This window comes from Chaetodon trifascialis, chromosome 11, assembly GCF_039877785.1.
Source record: "Chaetodon trifascialis isolate fChaTrf1 chromosome 11, fChaTrf1.hap1, whole genome shotgun sequence".
In the NCBI taxonomy this organism is placed as follows: Eukaryota; Metazoa; Chordata; class Actinopteri; order Chaetodontiformes; family Chaetodontidae; genus Chaetodon; species Chaetodon trifascialis.
In genome coordinates this window covers 230,226-254,730 of record NC_092066.1, presented here as the reverse complement: position 1 = coordinate 254,730, position 24,505 = coordinate 230,226, and the positions used below count along the sequence as shown (strand labels likewise).

At 46.1% G+C, this 24,505-nt stretch overlaps 3 protein-coding genes across 4 annotated transcripts; all 3 read left to right on the top strand.

Annotated features, from left to right (window-relative positions):
* Positions 1-589: 589 nt before the first annotated feature.
* On the top strand, positions 590-8,965 carry LOC139338522 (PX domain-containing protein 1-like). 2 transcript variants are annotated; one of them, XM_070973608.1, is made up of 6 exons: positions 590-1,109; positions 2,725-2,825; positions 4,041-4,206; positions 5,044-5,205; positions 5,381-5,489; positions 8,569-8,965. In XM_070973608.1, exons 1-6 carry the CDS (start codon positions 908-910, stop codon positions 8,684-8,686), a joined length of 858 nt encoding a protein of 285 aa, XP_070829709.1. In that variant the 5' UTR covers positions 590-907; the 3' UTR covers positions 8,687-8,965. The 2 variants fall into 2 exon arrangements, with proteins under 2 accessions (XP_070829709.1, XP_070829708.1); XM_070973607.1 differs by having other exon boundaries at positions 8,492-8,965.
* A 716-nt stretch (positions 8,966-9,681) lies between these two features.
* Positions 9,682-12,117, top strand: opn4.1 (opsin 4.1). Its single transcript, XM_070973604.1, has one exon. It carries the CDS (start codon positions 10,283-10,285, stop codon positions 11,714-11,716), a length of 1,434 nt encoding a protein of 477 aa, XP_070829705.1. The 5' UTR covers positions 9,682-10,282; the 3' UTR covers positions 11,717-12,117.
* Positions 12,118-12,554: 437 nt separating this feature from the next.
* On the top strand, positions 12,555-24,202 carry LOC139338521 (protein disulfide-isomerase tmx3a-like). The gene is made up of 16 exons (XM_070973606.1): positions 12,555-12,638; positions 13,389-13,446; positions 13,718-13,760; positions 13,971-14,094; positions 15,122-15,167; positions 16,176-16,256; positions 16,922-17,021; positions 17,185-17,262; positions 18,849-18,915; positions 21,520-21,618; positions 21,864-21,921; positions 22,015-22,068; positions 22,464-22,520; positions 23,400-23,529; positions 23,617-23,685; positions 23,768-24,202. Exons 1-16 carry the CDS (start codon positions 12,605-12,607, stop codon positions 23,957-23,959), a joined length of 1,290 nt encoding a protein of 429 aa, XP_070829707.1. The 5' UTR covers positions 12,555-12,604; the 3' UTR covers positions 23,960-24,202.
* Positions 24,203-24,505: the final 303 nt, after the last annotated feature.

Genomic DNA, 24,505 nt, shown 5'->3' with positions numbered 1-24,505 from the left:
CCCCCCCATGAGACACCATGAAATGATCCCATTTCGTCGGGAAAAGATCTTCATCTGTGTCGTGGGGTGGAGACCTTCTCTGTAGGACGCCATCATCTCCTTCGTGAAGGATGGTTCGGTGTCTCCTTCAAACACTCAGGTCTGTTTGACCTCAACCCTTGTTCCTGCTGAGCTTCAGGAACCAGATTAACCAGAATAAACCAGAAGCGGACCCCATCCAGCACAAGCTGATTAACCTCATTACACTGACCCGAGGGTCTGTGTGGGCGTCAGCGGGTCGACCAATCAGCAGATGAGAATCATGTCATCATCAGAACATGCGGAACATGCATTAAAGGAGCAAACCGCTGTTTGATGCACTTGTTTTCAAACCGTTTTCACATTGATTTCCTTCCTTCAGGCTTCACTTCATTTATGTCACGAACAAACTCCTCAAATCTCCTCCAGTTCCACCCTTCATTTCCCTTAATGGGGTGGGGGGGTGGGGTGGGGGGTGGATCAGCTGCTTCTCTGGTCAAGACAAGTTACCCGGTGTGAGTGTCCTGAGCAGGGACACTCAGACGGGGACATCAGTCTGTAGTACACTTGTGTTTGTACTTTGACTTAAAAAATGGCCTGTGGTCATTGAATGGAGTGATCTTCTGAGTCTGTGATGGATTATTTGGATTATGATCCGAAAGTGTGACGACTGCAGCTCAAAGCCGCTTTAGTTTTTCAGTCCTGAGCGACACTTGGAGGAGGAGGAGGAGGAGGAGGAGGAGGAGGTGGAGGAGGAAGAGGAGGATGGCTGCCGCTCCCTCTGCCTTTTCTTCTTCGTCTTCTTTTCATCTTCCTCCTTTTGTCTTTGTCGTCCACCTTCTCTAAGCGCCACCCGCAAACGTCTGGAGGACCAGTCAGGTGTCAGTTGATGTTGTCAGAGCAGGTGATGTCATCAGGTGTATTCGTGGTGGAGGTGTGGGCAGACCTCCTGTCCTGTGGACAGGTGGAGGTGAGGGCTGAGCTGTCTGACGGCAGCGTCCTGCAGCTGAACAGGACTGATGAAGACTTGGCTCAGATGATGAAGAGGCTGGTGGACGACAGAGAGATGCTGTCCTCCAACCTGCTCACAGGTGAGTTACCACAGTGTTTACACCTGTCTCTTACCTGCCTGTCCTCACTAGTGTCCTGATTTGAGTATTCAGTAGTAATATTCATAGCACTGTCAGTAGTATTGTACTATTACCTGTAGTATTATGATTAGTTTTTTTTGTAGTTTTATCTTAAACTATAGAGTACTACTTCCTCTGTCCTTCTCGATTTGGATTAATTCAAAAAAACAATACAATTTAGTGTTAGTAGTTTTATCAGTATTATCATCAGTAGCACCAGTAGTATCATCAGTAGTATTCTCAGTAGTATCAGTATTCTCAGTAGTATCAGTAGTATCGTTGGTAGTATCATCAGTAGTATCAGTAGTATTGTCAGTAGTATCGTCAGTAGTATCATCAGTAGTATCGTTGGTGGTATTGTCAGTAGTATCGTCGGTAGTATCAGCAGTATCGTCAGTAGTATCAGTAGTATTGTCGGTAGTATCATCAGTAGTATTGTCGGTAGTATCATCAGTAGTATCAGTAGTATCGTCAGTAGCATCGGTAGTATCATCAGTAGTATCAGTAGTATCATCAGTACTATCATCAGTATCGTCAGTATCGTCAGTAGTATCAGTAGTAATGTCAGTAGTATCGGTAGTATCGTCAGTAGCATCGGTAGTATCGTCAGTAGTATTGTCAGTAGCATCAGTAGTATCGTCAGTAGCATCAGTAGTATCGGCAGTAGTATCATTAGTAGCATCAGTAGTATCGGCAGTAGTATCATCAGTAGCATCAGTATTATCATCAGTAGCATCAGTAGTATCGGCAGTAGAATCATCAGTAGCATCAGTAGTATCATCAGTAGTATCAGTAGTATCGGCAGTAGTATCATCAGTAGCATCAGTAGTATCAGTAGTATCATCAGTAGCAACAGTAGTATCGGCAGTAGAATCATCAGTAGCATCAGTAGTATTGTCAGTAGCATCAGTAGTATCGGCAGTAGTATCGGCAGTAGTATCATTAGTAGCATCAGTAGTATCGGCAGTAGTATCATCAGTAGCATCAGTAGTAGCAGTAGTATCATCAGTAGTATCAGTAGTATCGGCAGTAGTATCATCAGTAGCATCAGTAGTATCGGCAGTAGTATCGGCAGTAGTATCATCAGTAGCAACACTAGTATCGGCAGTAGTATCATCAGTAGCATCAGTAGTATCAGTAGTATCATCAGTAGTATCAGTAGTATCGGCAGTAGAATCATCAGTAGCATCAGTAGTATCAGTAGTATCATCAGTAGCATCAGTAGTATCGGCAGTAGTATCATCAGTAGCATCAGTAGTATCAGCAGTAGTATCATCAGTAGCATCAGTAGTATCGGCAGTAGTATCATCAGTAGCATCAGTAGTATCAGTAGTATCATCAGTAGCATCAGTAGTATCAGTAGTATCATCAGTAGTATCAGTAGTATCATCAGTAGTATCGGCAGTAGTATCATCAGTAGCATCAGTGGTATCGGCAGTAGTATCAGTAGCATCAGTAGTATCGGCAGTAGTATCATCAGTAGCATCAGTAGTATCGGCAGTAGTATCATCAGTAGCATCAGTAGTATCGGCAGTAGTATCGTCAGCAGCAGGTTCACGGCTCTCACTGTTCTCAGGTCTGTTGAAGGTTCGAGGTGCAGAGCAGAGTTCAGATCCTCAAATGAAAGTTGTGGAGGTGAACAAACTGCTGAAGACCATCATCAACCTGCCACACAAGGTACTTCCTTTGTATACTTATTGTGTATTCTGTATATATCAGTTCTATTTGTCATGTTTTCACCTGATCGGATTTGTCTTTCTGACGTTCTTAGAGGAATCACAGTCACACTTCTGAAATGAATTTACTCACTTAAGACTGATGAGTCACTTAAAACAGTGATTCTCAACTGGTGGGTCGCGACCCAAAAGTCGCAGGCCTTTCACTAGGGTCTGTATCTGCTTTTTCTCAACTATCCTCTACGTACAGAATTGCAAATAAAAAGCACTTCACAGATGTTGGACTGCAGTGGTCAAATTCAGACGATAAAGAGAAGGAAGTCATTATTGGAGCGATGCTGATGTCAGTCCGCAACTGAAACCCTCAACTGATATCACAGTTTGGTTACATTTAGGCCCCCCAACCGCTGGTTTAGCCCTGAAAACCACAATCAGCACCTTAACAACAGAAGTCTGGGTCCATCTGTGATGACCAAGTGAAACCGAACCAAGGCAGCTGAAATCGCTCCATCAGTATCATCTGGAGGAGCCCAACATGGAACCTTCTGATGGGGGAGGTCCCGCTGTGCCTCCGCCAACTCCCTGTCCCAGTTCAGCTCTGCAGTCCTCGGCTGTGGACGACCTGCCTGACGAGCTCCAGCTTGTTCTTTGGCGTATATTTTTATCCAAAGGCTTGATTAGAATTGAGGTGTGGCTCTGCTCGGTTTCATCCCTCCTTTGACCTGTTTTTCCAACATCACTGTATGTCTGAGTGCTGCAGAGTTTGAAGATCACCTCTCAGGTCATGAGGCTCCAGAGTCCAAACTCAGCATTTAGTTTCTGAGCAGGAACAAACGTCCAGAGGAGATCAGACCACCTTTAAATCTAAAACTCTAATGTCCTGCACTCTGAGCGAACCTGAAGTACTCACCAGGGACCATCCCGCCGTCCTGTCCCCTTTTCATGTCTCTGTTCTCAACGTTTTCATTTCCTTTCAAAGGTTTATATTCTTTGAATTTGCATTTGAATGTTTTTTATGGTATCTGTCGTCTTTTTAATGCAAAGCACTTTGGATTGTGCTGTTTCTACCTGTAGGGGTCAGAGTTCACACAGGTTACAGTTCACAGCTCCTCTGCTTTTGTCCATCTGATCCTTTCATATATGATTATTCTGGTGAAGTTTTGTTTTGAACTCTCCAGGCTGCTGACAGCCGTCTTATCGCTGTTTCATGTGACAGTTTTCTCAGTCGGAGGCAGTGCTGGCCTTCTTTGAGCCCTCTGCTGTGGACCGGACCTTTAGACAGGAGGAGGATCAGACCTTCGGAGAGGAGCCAGAGAACCAGACCTTAAGAGACAAGGAGGACCAGGATCTCGATGTCTTCCAGAGTCCAGTGGATCTGTCAGGTCAGTCCAGATGGTCGGTGTAGGTGCTGCACTCTGACCTGTACACTTAATCTCCTCCATAATAATCTCCTCTTCTTCTTCTTCTTCTTCTTCTTCTTCTTCTTCTTCTTCTTCTTCTTCTTCTTCTTCTCTGCTTTTCCTTGCTCATACACCCATTATACATGAAAACATGATGTATTATTGACCTCAGCCAGGTGTATCTGGATGAGGATCAGAGTTCTGTGGTAATTGGCAGGGATCTAGTTTAGACCACAAAGTACAGAATCCTGTTGCCCTCAGATCATTACACATTCACTTCATGAGTCGCTGTCAGGAGCCTAGCCTTGTGCTAACGTCAGCGCTAACAAAGTGTAGTTTTATCATCACTAAATTAAAACAGGTTGCAGCTCACAAACTAGTTCAGATCAGTCGAGTATTCAAAGCCACTGACTGCAACAACTGACAAAGCTAATGTTAGCATGCTCATATCTTACTGGTACTTGGTCTGACGCATGGTCGACACATCGTATCTGAAACTTGATAAATGGGAACAGCATCAGTTAGCTGAGCATAATCACATATTTCCCTCTCTTTATAAACTGTGTCTGCACACAGAAATAATACAAAGATGTGCCTTTGATTTACCTTTGGACCCGTCAAGCTGGAATTTCTGGAAGTTAAGATGAATTCAGTTGTGATTGTTCTTGATTGGACAGACTACAGATGTTTCCTAGCAACAGATTTACACATCACAAAAGAGTGAAGAGTCCTGGTCCTGGTCCTGGTCCTGGTCCTGGTCCTGGTCCTGGTCGTCGCTGTTCTGTGTTTGATAAAACGATGGAATTCTCACGTGTCCAGACAGAACGCGGACAATCGGGATCCACGGCTTCAGTCGAAGCACTGCAAGTCCTGCTCCTTCACCTGAGGACGCCCAGGAAGGCGCTGACGATAGGCCGAGCTCAGTGAGCGTGGAGCTGGAGTCTGACACATCACTGAGGAGGAGGACAGAGGTGGAGCTGGGTATGAGAACACCTGTAACACAGGTGCACAGACTGGAGGAGGAGTCTGTTATCAGCTGTTTCTTCAGTGCAGTTTGGTTGGTTGTGTGTGCACAGCTGAAGCCAATCAGGTCGTCTTTTAATGCATCCAGCTGAACCGGATGGAAGCCGTCTGACTGTGTGTTTCTGTCATCCAGAGATCCTGAGGTCAAACGGCTTCTGTCTGGCAAACACTGAGACCATCCTGTTTGATCAGACACCGCCCACACACCCTGTCACCCAATCAGATGACTCCTCAGGCCGACGGTAAGACGTCAGTATGTTAATGTCTTCATATGTAAGAACGCCACGCGTGGATGACTGACGCCGTGTGGTTTATTTGTATGGGTTAGGGTCAGACCGTTAGCCAGGCAGCGCCGCTCTGTTCACTCACAGAGGATTCCCCTCCGTCAGCTTCACCTGTGGAGCTGCAGCGAGGGCGTAGAGTCAGCACGTCGAAGGGAAATACAGCAGCTTCAGTCAGCCACAGTGTCCTCAGTCTGATGAAGGGCTGAAGCAAGTAGGCGACTCATTGATTAGTCAACAGAAAAATAATTAGCCTTTGTTTGATAATTGATTCATCATTTCTGTCATTTGAAACCTGACACACCTGAAACCTGACACACCTGACACACCTGAAACCTGACACACCTGAAACCTGACATACCTGACAGACCTGAAACCTGACACACCTGAAACCTGACACACCTGACAGACCTGAAACCTGACAGACCTGAAACCTGACACACCTGACAGACCTGAAACCTGACACACCTGAAATTCAATTCAATTCAATTCAATTTTATTTGTATAGCGCCAAATCACAACAGAAGTTGTCTCAGGACACTTTCCATACAGAGCTGGTACAGACCAAGCTCTTTTATCTACAAAGAAACCAACAATTCCCTCATGAGCAGCACTTGGCGACAGTGGCGAGGAAAAACTTCCTTTAACAGGCAGAAACCTCGAGCAGAACCAGACTCTGGGTGGGCGGCCATCTGCCTCCACTGGGTGGGTGAGAGAGGAAGAGCAAGAGAGGGAGAGTGAGACAGACAGACAGACAGACAGACAGACAGACAGACATGCAGTCACAGTAACAGTGACAGTGGATGTAATAACAGCAGTAGCAGTTGCAGTGGATGTCAGGCAGGGCCAAGGCAGGAGACGCAGCTGAAATCCACAATCCAGATTCAGACACTGTCCATGGGAACCTGCAAGACGACAAAGCACAGAGACTCCAGGGAAGGAGCTAAGTTAGTAACACGCCGTGGTAGGACATGAGAGCGAGCGGATGGAGAGGGACAGAAGGACGGAGGAGCTCGGTGTATCTTTGGATGTCCCCCGACAGTCTAATCCTATAGCAGCATAACTAGGGGCTGGTCCAGGACCAGCCTGAGCCAGCCCTAACTATAAGCTTTATCAAAGAGGACAGTTTTAAGACGACTCTTAAATGTAGAGACAGTGTCTGCCTCCCGGACAAAGACTGAAGATGGTTCCACAGGAGAGGAGCTTGATAGCTAAATGCTCTGACTCCTGTTCTGCTTTTTGAGACTTTAGGAACCATAAGTAGAAATGCATTCTGGGAACGCAGTGTTGGAGTAGGGCAATAAGGTACTATGAGCTCTTTAAGATAAGAAGGTGCCTGGCCATTTATGGCTTTGTAAGTAAGGAGGAGAATTTTAAACTCTATTCTAAACTTTACAGGGAGCCAGTGCAAAGTGGCGAGTATTGGAGAAATATGATCTCGCTTCCTGGTTTTTGTCAGAACACGTGCTGCAGCGTTCTGGAGCAACTGGAGAATATTCAGCAACCAATTTGGGCAGCCTGATAGTAAAGAATTGCAATAATCCAGCCTGGAAGTTACGAATGCATGGACTAGTTTTTCTGCATCATTTTGAGACAAAATATGCCTGATTTTTGCGATATTACGTAGGTGAAAAAATGCAGTCCTTGAAATTTGTTTTACATGGGAGTGAAAGGACATGTCTTGGTCAAAGATAACTCCCAGATTCTTTACAGTGGTGCTGGAGGCCAGCGCAATGCCATCCATAACTGCTATGTCATCAGAAAGTGACTTTCTAAGATGTTTAGGGCCTACTACTATAACTTCAGTTTTGTCCGAGTTTAGCATCAGAAAATTGCAGGTCATCCAGGTCTTTATGTCATGAAGACATGCTTGTAGTCTAGTTAACTGACTGGTTTCTTCCGGCTTCATTGATAAATATAGCTGGGTATCATCTGCATAGCAATGAAAATTTATTGAGTGCTTCCTGATAATCTTACCTAAAGGAAGCATATATAAGGTGAATAGAATTGGTCCAAGCACAGAACCCTGCGGAACTCCATAGCTGACTTTAGTGAGCACAGAGGAGTCGTCATTAACGCGTACAAACTGAGAGCGATCTGACAAGTAGGATTTAAACCAGCTTAGCGCAGTTCCCTTAATGCCAATGAAATGTTCCAGTGTCTGCAATAGGATGCCATGGTCAATGGTGTCAAATGCAGCACTAAGATCCAGTAAGACTAGTACAGAGACAAATCCTTTATCAGATGCAATTAGAAGGTCATTTGTAACTTTAACCAGTGCTGTCTCTGTGCTATGATGCACTCTAAATCCTGACTGGAAATCCTCGAATAAACTATTATTGTTTAGAAAGTCGCACAGCTGATTGGCAACTGCTTTCTCAAGAGTTTTTGAGAGAAAGGGAAGGTTGGATATCGGTCTATCCTGAAACCTGACACACCTGACACACCTGAAACCTGACACACCTGAAACCTGACACACCTGAAACCTGACACACCTGACAGACCTGAAACCTGGCACACCTGAAACCTGACACACCTGACACACCTGAAACCTGACACACCCGATGATTAAGTGCATTGTAATCTGTTCATCAATCCGTTAATTAAGTTATTTTCATGTAGAAATTAGTTTTTATTAAAAACTAAAAAAAATCTACTGAAATTAACAAATATATTCTACTGCAGTAATGTGAAGCCTGTCTGTCTCTCTGTCTGTTTGTCTCTCTCTGTCTGTCTCTCTGTCTGTTTGTATCTTTCTGTCTGTCTCTCTGTCTGTTTGTCTCTCTCTGTCTGTCTCTCTGTCTGTTTGTATCTTTCTGTCTGTCTCTCTGTCTGTTTGTCTCTCTCTGTCTGTCTCTGTCTGTTTGTCTCTCTCTGTCTCTTCATCACTGCTCTTCTGTCTCTCACTCTCTCTGTCTGTCTCTCTGTCCCTCTGTCTGTCTCTGTCTCTGTCTCTGTCTCAGAATGAGTGTTGGTTCTGCCGTCTGTCTGCAGCTCTGTCATCCGTCTGTCTCTCCTCATCTTCTGCGTGGTTTCACAGGGATGATGGGCAGACTGGTGAAAAGACGGAGTTTGAAACACAGGTCAGCCCCGCCCCCTTGTCCCACCCCCTCCACCTGCTGCTCACCTGGGCTCAGGAGACAGACATCCTGGACTGAATGGACACACAAACATCAGAGACACGGAGGGACAGATTAGAGGGTGGAAGGCTGATGGTATCTGGAAGCTTGTCATGACAGTGACGCTCCTCTCATCACGCTGCTGATTGATCGATCGATTGATGGGATGGAAAGCTCTTTAAGCTGATGGACTCCTGGTGCATTGTGGGAAATAAAGCAGCTTTCTATGTGAACGAGGTCACTGTGAAGTGGATAATCATTAGCCTAGCTTAGCTCAAAGACTAGAGGCAGGGGCAAACTATTAGCTTAGCTTAGCACAAAGACTGGCGGCAGGGGCCAACTGTTAGCCTAGCTTAGCATAAAGACTGGAGGCAGGGGCCAACTGTTAGCCTAGCTTAGCACAAAGACTGAAAGCATGGGGAAAATGCTGCTCCGCAAAGACGTCCCAGCCAGATCCTTCACGTCTTTAGGTCTCTCAGGTGCGAAGCTGGCTCTGGTTGGACGGAGTTGGTTAATTTTCAGCACTCACTCTCACTGACGAGGCGGATTTCAGTTGGACCTTTCATAACATCTGTAACTGACACTTGAGGGCAGCAAAGGCATCGTTCACCTGGTGGGGCAGAGACCTGGAGAGAGTTACCTGAGAGTTCAGGTGAAATGACTTCAAGCGCCCTAATATTCATTCCACTGTTATTCCAGATATGACAATATTCCAAATTGTATACTGGTCAAGTGAACAGTATCTTCAAGTTGGATTTTAACACAACTGGTTCTCAAGTTGTGTTTGTTGGTTCTCTGTTTAACTGGTCAGGACTGAGCAGACTGACCGGACACGATAATGAAATCCTTTTGTTCTCTTTGTTCAGACAATAATATTCTGCCTTGAAGGTTTTCATGTTAAATGTCTTAGTAAGTAGTAGCAGTAGTTCTGCAGCCTGTCCCACTCCATTAATCTTCTTAAATTTAACATCTTTCCTGTGCTCATAGACATAGAAATCACACAACAATGGAAAAAGATCTTTTCTCTTCAATTCAGAAACTAATTTTTTGGAAAATAGAACGATGTTCTGAGGCAGTCGTCAGTGCAAACTCATTTATTTCACTTTCCTTAAATGAACTGCAGAAGTCTTCTTTTTGATTAATCATATTCTTGATTTACAGCCACAAAGCACAAATTTTATTTATTCATATTTTCAGACAAATTAAAGAGCCTCAAGGTTAATTTTCTTATTTAGTTTATGGTTTATAGTGAGTTTCAAAGTTTACCGGTCGAACACTGACTGATTTTCGTCTGTCGCTAAATGACGTTTTACTTACATCAGCTCATTTCAAGGACATAATGAGGACACTGAGTGACCTGTTTGAGTTAAAAGCTCATTAACCTCAGCGATGTCACAAATGATCTACATGAAACAATCAGGTCACATCTGGTCCAGATGTTGATTTGTTCTCTTAGTGCTAGAGTTAATGGAGCAGTCTGAGGTGGACTCAATAATCCTCCATCATCCATCGATCAGGCTGATATAAAGAGCTGCAGCGGCACAGACAGGTTCACAGACGCCTGCCAGAGCCCAAACAAACGGCTGGAACCAGCCGCCGTCCTGCTACCATCCAGCCGCCGTCCATCAGCCAACAATGAGTCATCACCACCCGACCAGGAAGTCATCGCTCTGCTCCTCGGGAGAAAACTGCACCTCCTTCCTGACCGGTCACCATAATCACAGCAAGACGTCAAAGCTCCTCCCCCTGCCTGGCCACACACCCACACACCACGCTCACCTGCAGCCTCACCTGGACATCCCTGACCATGCCCACTACATCATCGGCTCTGTCATCCTGTTGGTGGGAGTGACAGGCATGCTGGGAAACGCTCTGGTCATCTACGTGTTCTGTCGCAGTCGAACGCTGCGGTCACCCAACAACCTGCTGGTGGTCAACCTGGCGGCCGCAGACTTCTTGATGTCTCTGACGCAGTCTCCAGTCTTCTTCGTGGCCAGCTTGCACCGCCGCTGGGTGTTCGGGGAACTCGCCTGTGAGCTGTATGCCTTCTGCGGCGCGCTGTTCGGCATCACCTCCATGATGACGCTGACGGCCATCGCCGTGGACCGCTGCCTGGTCATTACGCGGCCGCTGGCCCTGCTGGGCGAGGTGAGTCACAGCCGGGTGTTGGGGGTGCTGGCGGGAGTGTGGTTGTACTCTCTGGGCTGGAGTCTGCCGCCATTCTTTGGGTGGAGCGCCTACGTCCCTGAAGGCCTGCAGACGTCCTGCAGCTGGGACTACATGAGCTTCACCGCTGCTGTACGCGCCTATACCATCCTGCTGTTCACTTTCGTCTTCTTCATCCCTCTCGGCCTGATTGCTGGCTGCTACCTCGCCATCTTCCGGGCAGTGTGGAGGGCGGGTTGGGAGGTGAAGCAGCTGAACCGTGGAGAGACAAACAAGGCGTTCGAGCGCCTTCACAGTGAGTGGCGGTTGGCTAAAGTGGCTTTGGGAGTGATCCTGCTTTTCATTGTTTCTTGGTCACCATACTCTGTCGTTGCTCTGACCGCCACGGCCGGCTATGCCCACCTCCTGACACCCTACATGAACTCGGTTCCTGCCGTCATCGCCAAGGCCTCCGCCATCCACAACCCCATCATCTATGCCATCACACACCCAAAGTACCGCGCCGCCATTGGCTGCTACGTCCCCATGCTGCGTCCTCTACTGCGGTTGCAGGAGAAGGACCTACGATCGTCTTTCAGCTCCGGCGGTGCTTTGTCTCGTCGAGCCACGCTCACCAGTCAGAGCTCGCCGGGAGTCCGGCTGAGTGCCGGCATCCGGACTAGCAGCCGCTGGGGGAAGAGTCGACTGTCCTCAGCATCTGACACTGAGTCCTGCTGGACGGAGAGCGAAGCTGATGGATCTAGCATCGGGTCAACGGCTTTCGCTCGACAGGTGTCCACTGATGTCACTGCTGACACCACAGACAGCACCGACGCTGTCCTTCTCAGTCCACAGAGAGGACAGACAAGAGCGAGGGCTGACTCTGATTCGCCTGATGGAGGTAGACCTCTGCTTCCTCTGTGACACCTGCTGCAGGTATGACTCCGCCCCGTCACGCACCACAATGATACGATTTAAAAACAGATGAAACTGCAGAAGAAGAACTTGTCCGCTGTTCTCACTGACGTCTCCAGGTCGTTTTGTTTCTGGTCGGAGGTTTTGGTTGGGCGTAGAGGAACCATTATGTTGGGGCCGGGTGGACTTCAACATGGATGACATCACTGTTTTACTTACAGTTGTCACGGTTACGCAGCTTGTGTTCACTGCTGTCCCAAATGATCTGAAAATGTTGAGCTTTAGCTGACATGCACTTTTGATTATTTATTGATCCCTTTTTCTGATCAGCTTCATTCACAACTTTCTATAATCCTTTAAATGTTCAATGTTTTTATGTTTGCAGAGTAATAAAAGACGACGTGTTTCTGACTCTTCATCTTTTCTGATGTCAGTCAATCTGATCAATACATGATCAGGGGTATTGATCTTTGTTCAGACCTTATTCTCTCTGCTGCAGGCTCAAACAACTTGCCGTCTGTTCACCTCATACCTCCTTATTCCCTTCCTTCTTTCCTTCCTTAACTCCCCCTCTCTTTCCCTTCAATGTTTCCCTCCCTTTCATCCTTTTTTACTTATTTCTTTTCCGTCCTTATCCTCTTCATCTTCTTCTTTCCTTCTCCCTTTCCTTCCTCTCACCTCTGCTGCTAACATCAGTTCCTCACTGAACATTGACTTCTAGTTTGATTACTATTACTATGAGTAGACTCTGTCTGTGTTGTTGATCTCAATAAAGATTCAGAGGACTGGATTTAAACTGTTAATCCCACAGATAAACGCTGTGTTCATTCTGTTAGCGGTTAGCAGATTAGCTCAGTTCTGTTAATCCCTCTGTGCTGCAGCTCGTCGTCAGTCAACATGTCGGCCTCGAGGAGCGCAGTTCTTCTCTCAGGTACGTCCTCTTCATTCATTTTTACACTCGTTCTGAGTCCTGCGCTCATCAGAACTCAGTTCAGAGTCATGGAGCTGCAGAATAACAGCGACTATCGAGGATTAATGAGTTTCTTCAGACTGAAGGAAGATTTAATCTCACAGCTACCAAGAATTGAATGACCTCACTTTAAATCTGTTCATCTCATAGAATCAGCAGATTTATATTCAAGAGTTTCAGTTTTTACCTGAAATCAAACTATCCAGAAGGTTTTTTTGACCAAACCAACCCTGAATGTGTTACTGTGGAACATGTCGTGTGTTGAACGCTGAAGACCTTCCTGCTGGATTAAGATGTCTGTGTATCCCACCTGAAAATAAGCAGCTTCCCGTCCCGTTTAATCGAGCCTGATGAACAGAACACTGACCTGAGGTCAACGGCCCAATCACATTTTTACTACACCTGTGAAAATGATCGGCGTGAGACCTCTGTGGTTTAGTTTTGTTCTTGGCTTGATTCATCTCAGCCAATCATGACTGGCAGCCTGGCGAGTCCCCTCTGACTGCCATCTTTGATTGGTCATATGGTAAAACCCTTCTACTGTTGACAGTTTGTTCATCGTTCTGACAAAACCATCAAGGTCTACTTACCGGCTTGGTCTGGGACTTTCAGCCGCATCACATGGTCCTCATCAGTCGACTGAAACTGGACATGAAGACGTTCAAACTGTTGATTATTTCTGTTTGTTTGCTGTTGTTTGTTTGTTTTCAGTGCTGTTGCCTCTGTTGGTGGTGTCTGCCTCTGCCTTCGTGGAAGAATTGGATGATACGTGAGTACAAACTGTTTTAACATCAAGATGTCATTTCATTTCATTTGGTCCATGATTCTGCCGTCACTCTTGTGAAGTGAGAGATTTTAACATTTTAGAGAAAAAGAATTTGCCTCCTTTAAGCTGTGACATAATGAATCTGACTCCAGGAGGACGTTAGAAACAAACAAACAGAAGCAGTTCATCATCAAGCTGCAGGTTTAAAGCAGGAAGCGTCATCCTGTCATTGAATGTCATTTCAATCAGTAATCAGTCTGATTATGTTTAACAGCTTCATGGAGACGAGAGGAGCCGACGACATCTGGCTCATCAAAGTATGTCCACGTAGATTTTATCTTCACTGAACGAGGCTCCGCACTCATCACCTCTCACCTGTTGTAACTGCTCACCTGTTACAGCTGCTGATATTTTGTCTACATATGAAGGTGTAACAGTGCAGTTAGTATTGCAGTTACGTGAATGACATTTATTTATTATATTTCATTTTGCTTGTGCTGATGGTCCTGTGTTTGGTCTTTGTGCAGTTTTATGCCCCCTGGTGTTTGGTCTGTAAACAGCTGGATCCTGTTTGGCATCAGATCGGAGCAGAACTCAAGAGTCTTGGGTCTCCGGTCAATGTTGGAAAGTCAGACGCCTCCGTCAGCACCGGTCAGTGACACTATCAAAGTCATCATAATGTGTCATAAACTGGACAAAATCATCCTCCACTGCCAGCATCAGTTAACAATGCCCTGAAAATTCGATTATCAAAATAAAAGTACCACAATGCAGGTGAGCTGCATAGACTGCATGAATGAATAAACCTATAAACTGTCACTTCAGCAGCTGCCAATGCACCAGAAAACTGTGAAACTACAAAAACAATCTGTGAAACTGAACAAGCCACAGAGGTGAAGAGCAGGTGACAGGGCGACAGTCCCTCACACCACTTCTGTCATGTCTTGAAGACATCAAAGCCTGGATGGCCTTGAACTTTTTAACTTTCAATGAGAAAAAAACAGAAGTGATGGTGTTTGGCCCCAGTGGCCCTCCTGTTGACTTGGGCCCTTGGCAGGCTCCAAAATTATGGAACGAGCTACCATCAATCATTAGACAAGCCCTGCCACTGTCCATTTTTAAAACTCGTCTTAAAACCCACTTTTATTCCTTGGCTTTCAACCCCACAGGAGACTCGGCTCTTGTTTTAGTGTTTTATGGTTTGCTTTTACTTATTGTATTATTGTTTTTAAAAACAATAAAACAATTATTTCAGTGTTTATTCCTGCTTCATTTTATTTAATTTATTGTTTTTATATTTTTTTGTCTATTTATGTACAGTGCTTTGTTTCAGCTGTGGTTGTTTTTAAAGTGCTATGTGAATAAAGTTGAGTTGAGCTGAAGGCAGCAACCTGCTCACAGCCGCACACCTGAGTGTGTAACACAGCAAGTGTGGAGGCAGGTACACAGGTACATTCTACCAAGAATCCAGTCCTCTTTACCCTTCATCTGAGTCTGAACTGTGTGTACAGACTTCAGAATTCAATGAAATTATTACACATTTTCATCAATGGAATTCATGGTAACCATCGTACTAACTTCCTGCTGCTGTCTGTTTTCTTGTTTCTGTGGAAATGTAGAGGCTGTGATCTTCATAAGAGGTCAGAGGTCATGGCTGATGTTGTGATTCTTTCTGCAGGTTTGGCCAAAGAGTTCAGGGTCAGAGGTTATCCAGCCATCCTCATGTGAGTCCTCACTGCTGCTCTTTCTGTTCACACATCACAGAAGCAACACATCTACTGCCTCCTGATCGTACAGTAAAAGAAGAGACTGTTACACGGCTGCAGGAAAGCATAAAGCAGGAGCGCAGCGTCTTTATATCTTATCTCCCCACAGTCAGTGCACATGGTGCTTAGGAGGTGCCTAACACTGGAAAAGGAAAACCTGCTTGGGACAAACCCACTCTGGTCAGGATGGATAATGGATGATGTGCACATTTAACCGCTGAACAAGTACTTCAGTGACAACCTGTCTGCCAAAGTTTTGGAGTACAATCAGTCTAAAGCTGGCTGGGTCTGTTTCCTCCTTACCTTTCTTTAACATGTGACAGGTATTAGCCTCAAACAGCGTCTTAGGCAAAGCTTTATTGCTCTTAGAGCAGGAGCTCACACTGAGGAAGAGTAGGATGAGAATGTCACAGAGTGTCTTACATACGAATCCATCAGGCCCAGCAGACTTACCAGATGGAAGTGACTTAACGGCAGAGGATATTGCTTTCATAGTGACGCTCTTTGGATGTTAGAACTTTCTGAACAGTCTCAGTGTAGGTTTATCACCCCTCCTGGCCGTTGCTCCTTTCCACAAACAGTGCCGCCTCCCCCGGGTCATCAGAGATTCTGGACACTTCACCCCTGTGGTAAATGTAAAGCCTGGCTGGGTGCTGTAGGGTGTGTATGACTCCTCCGTCACATGAAGGCGTCACTGTAGTACTGTAGCTTGAAACTGGTTGTTGAGTACTTTGTTGAGTTGAGTACTTGTCTTTGTCTGCGCTTCTTGCATGCGTGTTTCATGGTTGTTAACAGCTTGCTCTTGGTCGATCAGCCGGTGAATCCACTGGTGACTGAAAGTTGGTTTCACAGGCATCGAAGCGTCCGTTGATGCTGTGAGGACTGACTCAGACATCTCCTTACACGCAGCGTAAGTGTTGATGATTTTGCTTTTGGGGAATTTGAACATCTGTTTTCTGTTTTCAGGTTGAAGAAAGATGTGAAATATAATTATTCAGGACCAAGAACCAGAGATGGAATTATGGACTTTGTTAATCGAGTTGGAGGGTGAGTTAACATCAGTATCACCAAATATGATCTAATATCACTCTAATTTCATCTAATGTTATTCTTTGCATTTTTTTTAACATTATTGCCATTAACACACATTAACAGGCAATTAATAATACAAAACAAAATCTCCTTGAGGTCGGGTTTCACTTGACATACATACACAGACAAAATGACAACATATTCAAACTTACTGACACACAAGCCTACAGAAGTTCCACATCTAAACAAAGTGCAGGATCCTAACTAAGACAGCCAATAACTGATGCCCATTTTCTTATAGAAACAGCAGTTTTAGTTGCAGCTGGGCAGTCACGTGTTCCATCATGTAAACCTGTTTGACCTTTCTCTATTATTCTAATGTGTTCATCTGTGTAGATTGCTTACTGTTACATACATACCTCATACTGTTATGAGGTCATATTGAATTTGGTGTTATTTTATTTATTTATATTTTCATCATCAGTATAGTTTTCATATGAACTACAGAAATGGACGTTTCTCATGTTTGTTTCCAGGCCCTAAATTTGACTAAGAGACCAATATTAGACTGTCTGTATTTGTCATCTATGGTACATTTAATATGAAATAAATAAGTTGTGACATTTAAACACGTCAGTGTGACATCACAGCGTTCAGTCTGTCCATATTGTGTCATTCAGGCCGCTGGTTCGATCTTTGAGCAGCCTGCAGCTCTTTCAACACGCCATGAGCCGCCATAATGTCATGTTTGTTTATGTTGGAGCCACATCACCGCTGAAGGTACACACACACACACACACACACACACACACACACACACACACACTGAACACAAAACCCTAGCTAAATCAACCCTTTGCAGTACTAAGTAATGACTGATATATACATGCACAACTACACAGGCACACACACTGCTGACCTCTGACCTTTGATCTGTTTTTAGGGAAACTACACGTCAGCTGCAGAGGAGCTGATTGTTCACACCTACTTTTTCTCTACCTCCAGAGACGTGCTGCCAAAGGTTTTAACACAGTAGAGAATGGTAGAGGACAATAGAGGACAGTAGAATGCAGTAAAAGGTGGTAGTGGACAGCCAGGGACATCTGAGGGCAGTCAAGGGTGGTAGAAGATGGTAAAAGACAGTTGAAGGCTGTAGAGACCGCCTTCAACAGTAGAGGGCAGTAGATTGCTGTAGAGGACAGTAGATTGCGATAGAGGACAGTAGATGACGGTAGAGGACAGTAGATGTTGGTATAGGGCAGTAGATTCCGGGAGGGGACAGTAGATGACAGTAGAGGACAGTAGATGTTGGTAGAGGACAGTAGATGACAGTAGAGGACAGTAGATGACGGTGGAGGATAGAAGATGACGGTGGAGGACAGTAGATGTTGGTAGAGGATGGTAGAGGACAGTAGAGGATGGTAGAGGACAGTAGATGTTGATAGAGGACAGTAGATGATGGTAGAGGACAGTAGATGATGGTAGAGGACAATAGATGACAGTAGAATGCAGTAAAAGGTGGTAGTGGACAGCCAGGGACATCTGAGGGCAGTCAAGGGTGGTAGAAGATGGTAAAAGACAGTTGAAGGCTGTAGAGACCGCCTTCAACAGTAGAGGGCAGTAGATTGCTGTAGAGGACAGTAGATTGCGATAGAGGATAGTAGATGACGGTGAAGGACAGTAGATGTTGGTATAGGGCAGTAGATTCCGGGAGGGGACAGTAGATGACAGTAGAGGACAGTAGATGTTGGTAGAGGACAGTAGATGACAGTAGAGGACAGTAGATGACGGTGGAGGATAGAAGATGACGGTGGAGGACAGTAGATGTTGGTAGAGGATGGTAGAGGACAGTAGATGATGGTAGAGGACAGTAGATGTTGGTAGAGGACAATAGATGACAGTAGATGTTGGTAGAGGACAATAGATGACAGTAGATGTTGGTAGAGGACAGTAGATGACGGTAGAGGACAGTAGATGATGGTGGAGGATAGAAGATGACGGTGGAGGACAGTAGATGTTGGTAGAGGATGGTAGAGGACAGTAGATGTTGATAGAGGACAGTAGATGATGGTAGAGGACAGTAGATGATGGTAGAGGACAATAGATGACGGTGGAGGACCGTAGATGTTGGTAGAAGAGAATAGATGACTGTAGAGGACAGTACATATTGGTAGAGGACAGTGGATGACGGTAGAAGACAGCAGAATAATGGTAGAGGAGAATAGATGACTGTAGAGGACAGTAGATGACGGTAGAGGAGAATAGATGACTGTAGAGGAGAATAGATGACTGTAGAGGACAGTAGATGACTGTAGAGGACAGTACATGTTGGTAGAGGACAGTAGAGGACTGTAGAGGACAGTATGTTGGTAGAGGACAATGCATGTTGGTAGAGGAGAATAGATGACTGTAGAGGACAGTACATGTTGGTAGAGGACAGTAGATGACAGTAAATGTTGGTAGAGGATAGTAGATGACAGTAGATGACAGTAGATGATGGTAGATGATGGTAGAGGACAGTAGAGCACATTCACATGATCTTCCTCTCGTAGATCCCTGCTCATGATGCGTTCAGTGTCTCTGGTTCAGCTCAGTCTGTGTTTCCAGGCCGTCTCCCTTCCGTCTCTGCCAGCTGTGGTGGTTTTTAAAGATGGAACCTACTTCACCTTCAATGGTGAGACAAGAGGCTGACCTCTGACCTTCAACTGAATTAACTTTAAACGACTCTGCAGGAGAAACTGCTGGGGTCGGGTGCGCTACCATATGGGTGGCAGTGAAGGCTGGGGATTTTGATGGACCGGACCTGGGCGGCAGAAGCTGGCTCTGGGGACGTGGAACATCACCACTCTGTCGGGGAAGGAACCGGAGCTCGTGTGTGAGATGGAGCGCTACCAGTTGGATCTGGTGGGGCTCACCTCTACACACAGCATCGGCTCTGGAACTGTTCTCCTGGATAGGGGTTGGACTCTATTCTTCTCCAGAGTTGCCCAAGTTGTGAGGCGCCCGGCGGGTGTGGGGATACTCACAAATCCTTGGCTGAGTGCCGCTACATTGGAGTTTACCCCAGTGGATGAGAGGGTCGCCTCCCTCTGCCTTCGGGTTATGGGGGGAAAAACTCTGACTGTTGTTTGTGCATATGCACCGAACAGCAGTTCAGAGTATTCAGTCTTCTTGGAGACCCTGAGTGGAGTCCTGCATGGGGCTCTGGTAGGGGACTCCATTGTCCTTCTGGGGGACTTCAGCGCACACGTGGACAACGATGGAGACACCTGGAGAGGCGTGATTGGGAGGAATGGCACCCCTGATCTGAACCCAAGCAGTTGTTTGTTATTGGACTTCTGTGATAGTCATGATGGTGGTGAGTTGGGTCCTTGGGTGAGGGAAGACTTTAAACAGACCTGGTAAACCCAAACATGTGGTGCGGGTGAACTGGGAACGTCTGGAGGAGGCCCCTGTCCGAGAGATCCTCAACTCATACCTCCGGCGGAGCTTTTCTGGCATCCCTGTGAAGGCTGGGGGCATCGAACTTGAGTGGGCGATGTTCAAATCTTCCATTGCTAAAGCTGTGGCGGAGAGTTGTGGTCTGAAAGTCTTGGGTGCCTCGAGGGGCGGTAACCCTTGAACACTGTGGTGGACACCAGTGGTCAGGGAAGCCGTCTGACTGAAGAAGGAGTCCTTTTCGGGATATGTTATCTCGGAGGACTCCAGAGGCAGTTGCAAGGTACCGACCGGCCCAACGGGCAGAAGCTTACGCCGTAGGGGAGGCAAAGCAGCGGGTGTGCGAGGAGTTCATGGAGGAGGAGGGATCATCATCAGTTACCCTGGTGGAAGTCACTGAGGTAGTTAAACATTTCCGCAGTGGCAAAGCACCGGGGATTGATAAGATCCGTCCAGAAATGCTGAAGGCTCTGGGTGTTGAGGGGCTGTCTTGGATGACACATCTCTTCAACATTGCGTTGAAGTCTGAGACAGTGCCACAGGAGTGGCAAATTGGGGTGGTGGTCCCCTTGTTTAAAAAAGGGGACCAGAGAGTGTGTGCCAATTACAGGGGTATCACACTACTCAGCCTCCCTGGTAAAGTCTACTGGGCCGATAGTCGAACCTCAGATTAAAGAGGAACAATGCAGGTTCCGTCCTGGCCCGTGGAACAATGGACCAGCTCTTTACTCTCACAAGGATCTTGGAGGGGGCCTGGGAGTATGCCCATCTGGTCCACATGTGTTTTGTTGACTTGGAGAAGGCATATGACCGGGTCCCCCGGAAGATATTGTGGGAGGTGCTGTGGGCTTATGGGGTGAGGGGGTCACTTCTCAGGGCAATCCAGTCTTTATATGCCCAAAGCATCCATCAGGGCTGTGCTCTATCACCAATCCTGTTCGTGATATTCATGGACAGGATATCAAGGCGTTGTCGGGGGGAGGAGGGTCTGCAGTTCAGTGTGCTGATGGTCTCATCACTGCTTTTTGCAGATGATGTGGTCCTGTTGGCATCATCGGTCTGTGACCTCTGGCACTCACTGGATTGGTTCACAGCTGAGTGTGAAGCGGCTGGGATGAGGATCAGCACCTCTAAATCTGAGGCCATGGTTCTCAGCAGGAAACCGATGGATTGCCTACTCCGTGTAGGAAATGAGTCCTTGCCCCAAGTGAAGGAGTTCAAGTACCTTGGGGTCTTGTTCACGAGTGAGGGGACAATGGAACATGAGATTGGTCGGAGAATTGGAGCAGCGGGGGCAGTATTGCATTCGCTCTACCGCACCGTTGTGATGAAAAGAGAGCTGAGCCAGAAGGCAAAGCTCTCGATCTACCGGTCAATCTTTGTTCTGATTCTCACCTATGGTCACAGAGGAGAAGTGGAGGAGACCACGGGGAAGACCCAGGACTAGGTGGAGAGATTATGTTTCCACACTGGCCTGGGAACGCCTCAGGATCCCCCAGTCAGAGCTGGTTAATGTGGCCCGTGAAAGGGAAATTTGGGGGTCCCTTGCTAAAGCTGTTGCACCCGCGACCCGACCCCGGATAAGTGGTTGAAGATGAGATGAGACTCTGCAGACTGATGATCGCACCTGTTTGTACCTGTTGACAGGTAGAACTGATGTTACCATGGTAATGGCACAGTCTACATGAAAGCACTGAAAAACTCGCAAAGGTTTAAAGTTTCTGAAAGAAACTGAAGTGTTCTCACTTCACAGGTGTAAACACTGAGACCACGTTAAAGTATCTTCAAATGTTTGCCCGTACACTTCAAGGCAGTGAAAGCAGTTTGAATTGTGTTTCAGAGGAACTCGACGGTGACCTGAAGTCATGGATCAACAGAGAACGTTTCCCAAACTACTTCAAGATTGACAGCTACACTCTGTATACCATGGGAGAATCAGGTAACATAAACACGCCTTCGTACTGTCTAATGTCACATCCTCAGGTGAGCAGAGAGACCAACAACTGTAATAAACTAACTCATTGTCACGAACTGAACTTTCATTGTGAAAATTTGCTATCAGTCCGTCAGGAGAAGGTCAGTGATCCACTGACAGCTGAACATTCTCCTGGTCAGCCATTTTGTTTGTTTTCTGGCAGCACATCTTCTACTTGCAGCTAAAAACACGCTGACAATGTTCTGCAGGAAAACTGGTGGTGCTGGTGCTGGTGGAGGAAAAGAGTCTGAGTGAGAAAAGTCTCAGGTAAGGCCACATCCCGCTTCCATCAGTTCACAGCAGATACTGTGACATCATCTGTTTGGATTATCTGTGATGTGTTTCCTGTTACCTATTCAGGTTTAAAAGTCTTGTGGATAAAGTGGCTGCAGACTACAGAGAGATCTACAGCAGGTCAGAGTCTCCCAGAAATCCACAAGATTTACTCTGAAAGAACAGATCATCTGAACCTGTCTGTCTGTCTGCCTGTCTGTCTGTCTGTCTGTCTGTCTGCCTGCCTGCCTGCCTGCCTGCCTGCCTGCCTGCCTGTCTGTCTGCCTGCCTGCCTGCCTGCCTGTCTGCCTGTCTGTCTGTCTGTCTGTCTGTCTGTCTGTCTGTCTGTCTGCCTGCCTGCCTGTCTGTCTGTCTGTCTGTCTGTCTGTCTGTCTGTCTGTCTGCCTGCCTGCCTGCCTGCCTGCCTGCCTGCCTGTCTGTCTGTCTGTCTGTCTGCCTGCCTGCCTGCCTGCCTGCCTGCCTGCCTGCCTGCCTGCCTGCCTGTCTGTCTGTCTGTCTGTCTGTCTGTCTGTCAGAAACTTCCACTTTGGTTTCATGGAGGGGAGTGACTACATTAATGGACTTGTGATGGGGTAAGTTTGTGTAGGAAGTTAGTTCATGATCTCTCTTGGTTATGAGGTACTTGTCCAGGGTCAGTGAACCACCTACAGCAGATACAGGTGGTGGTCATGCCCCCAGTCTGAAGAAGCAGCAGCATGATTCTCAGAAGCTAAGCTAACGCTCTGCTGTGGACAGAATCACCAGAGTTCACTGACTCTGGATGAGTACCTCATTCATCCTCACTTCAAGAAAACCTCAACTATGCCTTTCATGCATAGAGATGTCAGACTTGAATGACTAGAGCGGTCAATGACTTGACATGTTAAGACTGGAGCCGTTCAGGACTAGAGACATCCATGAGCAGTCAAAGACTAGAGCCTTTATTGATTCGAGATATCACTGACTGGAGACATTATGACCAGAGATATTTATGTCCAGAGACGTTATGACGACAGACATTTCAGACTGACTGCACTATAATACACATCAACTGTGTTCACTTACACTGTGAAAATATCTTATTGCTCAGGTGAATCTCAACTTAAGGTGCAATATGTCAATCTTTCAGTCAGGTGTATTATTACTCCTATGTGCAATATCAATACTCCAGTCAGGAGTACTATCATCCAATCAGTACCTGTTGTTCATATTTTTATATTCCTTGTTTATATTTTGTTTGATATTTAATGGCCTTTTTTTTTTTTTTTTTTTTTTTAACTGATGCCCTATATTCTTGCTATCCACTTTGCTGCTGTAATACCTGAAATTTCTCCACTGTGGGACAAATAAAGGTATATCTTATCTTATCTTAGAGACATCAAGGACAAGTCATTAACAGTAAGTCAGTTCCAGTTGACTTGCATACAACCAGATGAGGTGTTGATTGAACTGAAAATGATTGTTGTTGTCAGTGAGGTGACAGTGCCGTCCATCATTGTGGTTAATCTGTCCAATGATGGCTACTTCCTGCCCCTGGGCGTCATGGAAACGGAGCGCCACCTGCTGGACTTCCTGAATGGAGTTCTGGATGGCAGTATCCAGGTGAGTCCAGTGTCACATGGAAGACAGCAGACGCCATTCAACAGCTCTGTTTGATTATCTGAGATACTTTTCTGTTTAATCTCTCAGTGTCAGGGAGGAAACAATGTCGGTCAGCGCATCAAGCGCTTGATTTACGACGCCAAAGTCACACTGACGGTGAGTCTGTGATCATCAGTCCAGTCTCTTGTTTCCTGTCTCATTCACCTCTGACCTCTCCGTCCTCTGTCTGTCCATCCAGCCGGTGTTCCAGCAGGCTCCGTTGTTTGGCTGCCTCCTGGTCGGTTTCCCACTCATCATCGCTGCTGTCTTCTGCTACCTCTGCTGTAGGGCTCGACCCACCATGAGTGACGATGATGACAATGACGGTGTTGCGTTGTTAGCTCCGTCACTGCAGCACCGCAAAAAACTGACGGGCAAAAAGTCTGACTGATGAGGAGGATCAGTAGGACCTTCAACTAAAACTGATCCAGACTTAGATCCAGGAACATGACATCCTGTGTCTTGAACCTGTCTGTGAAATGAAATAAAAACCGTACACACCTTTAACACTTCACCTCTGTTTAATGATGACTGCACCGGAAAACAGTGATTTAGTGACAGTGATTTAACTTAAAGTCAATGAAAACAGCGTTTCTTCTTGTTGGTTGACTGTGATCTTTGTCCCTGTATGCAGCTGTAGGGGAACTAACTTAATTTCATGTTGCACTCGTTGATAAACTATCGGGGCACCACCTTCCTCAGGTAAGCAGGACTGCAGAAATTAACTGCTATAACGCTGATGAAATACTAATGAATGAACTAACAGTAAACCAGTCTGATAATCTGAAGTGTAAACTCTGGATACAGGGATCGTATATATTCAGTTCAAAAGGACACCGTCTAACCAGGACTATCAAAATCTCATTTATTAAGCACAATTATGGATAATGAATGATGTATCATGAATAGTACGACAGAAGATATGAAGTGATAGGAC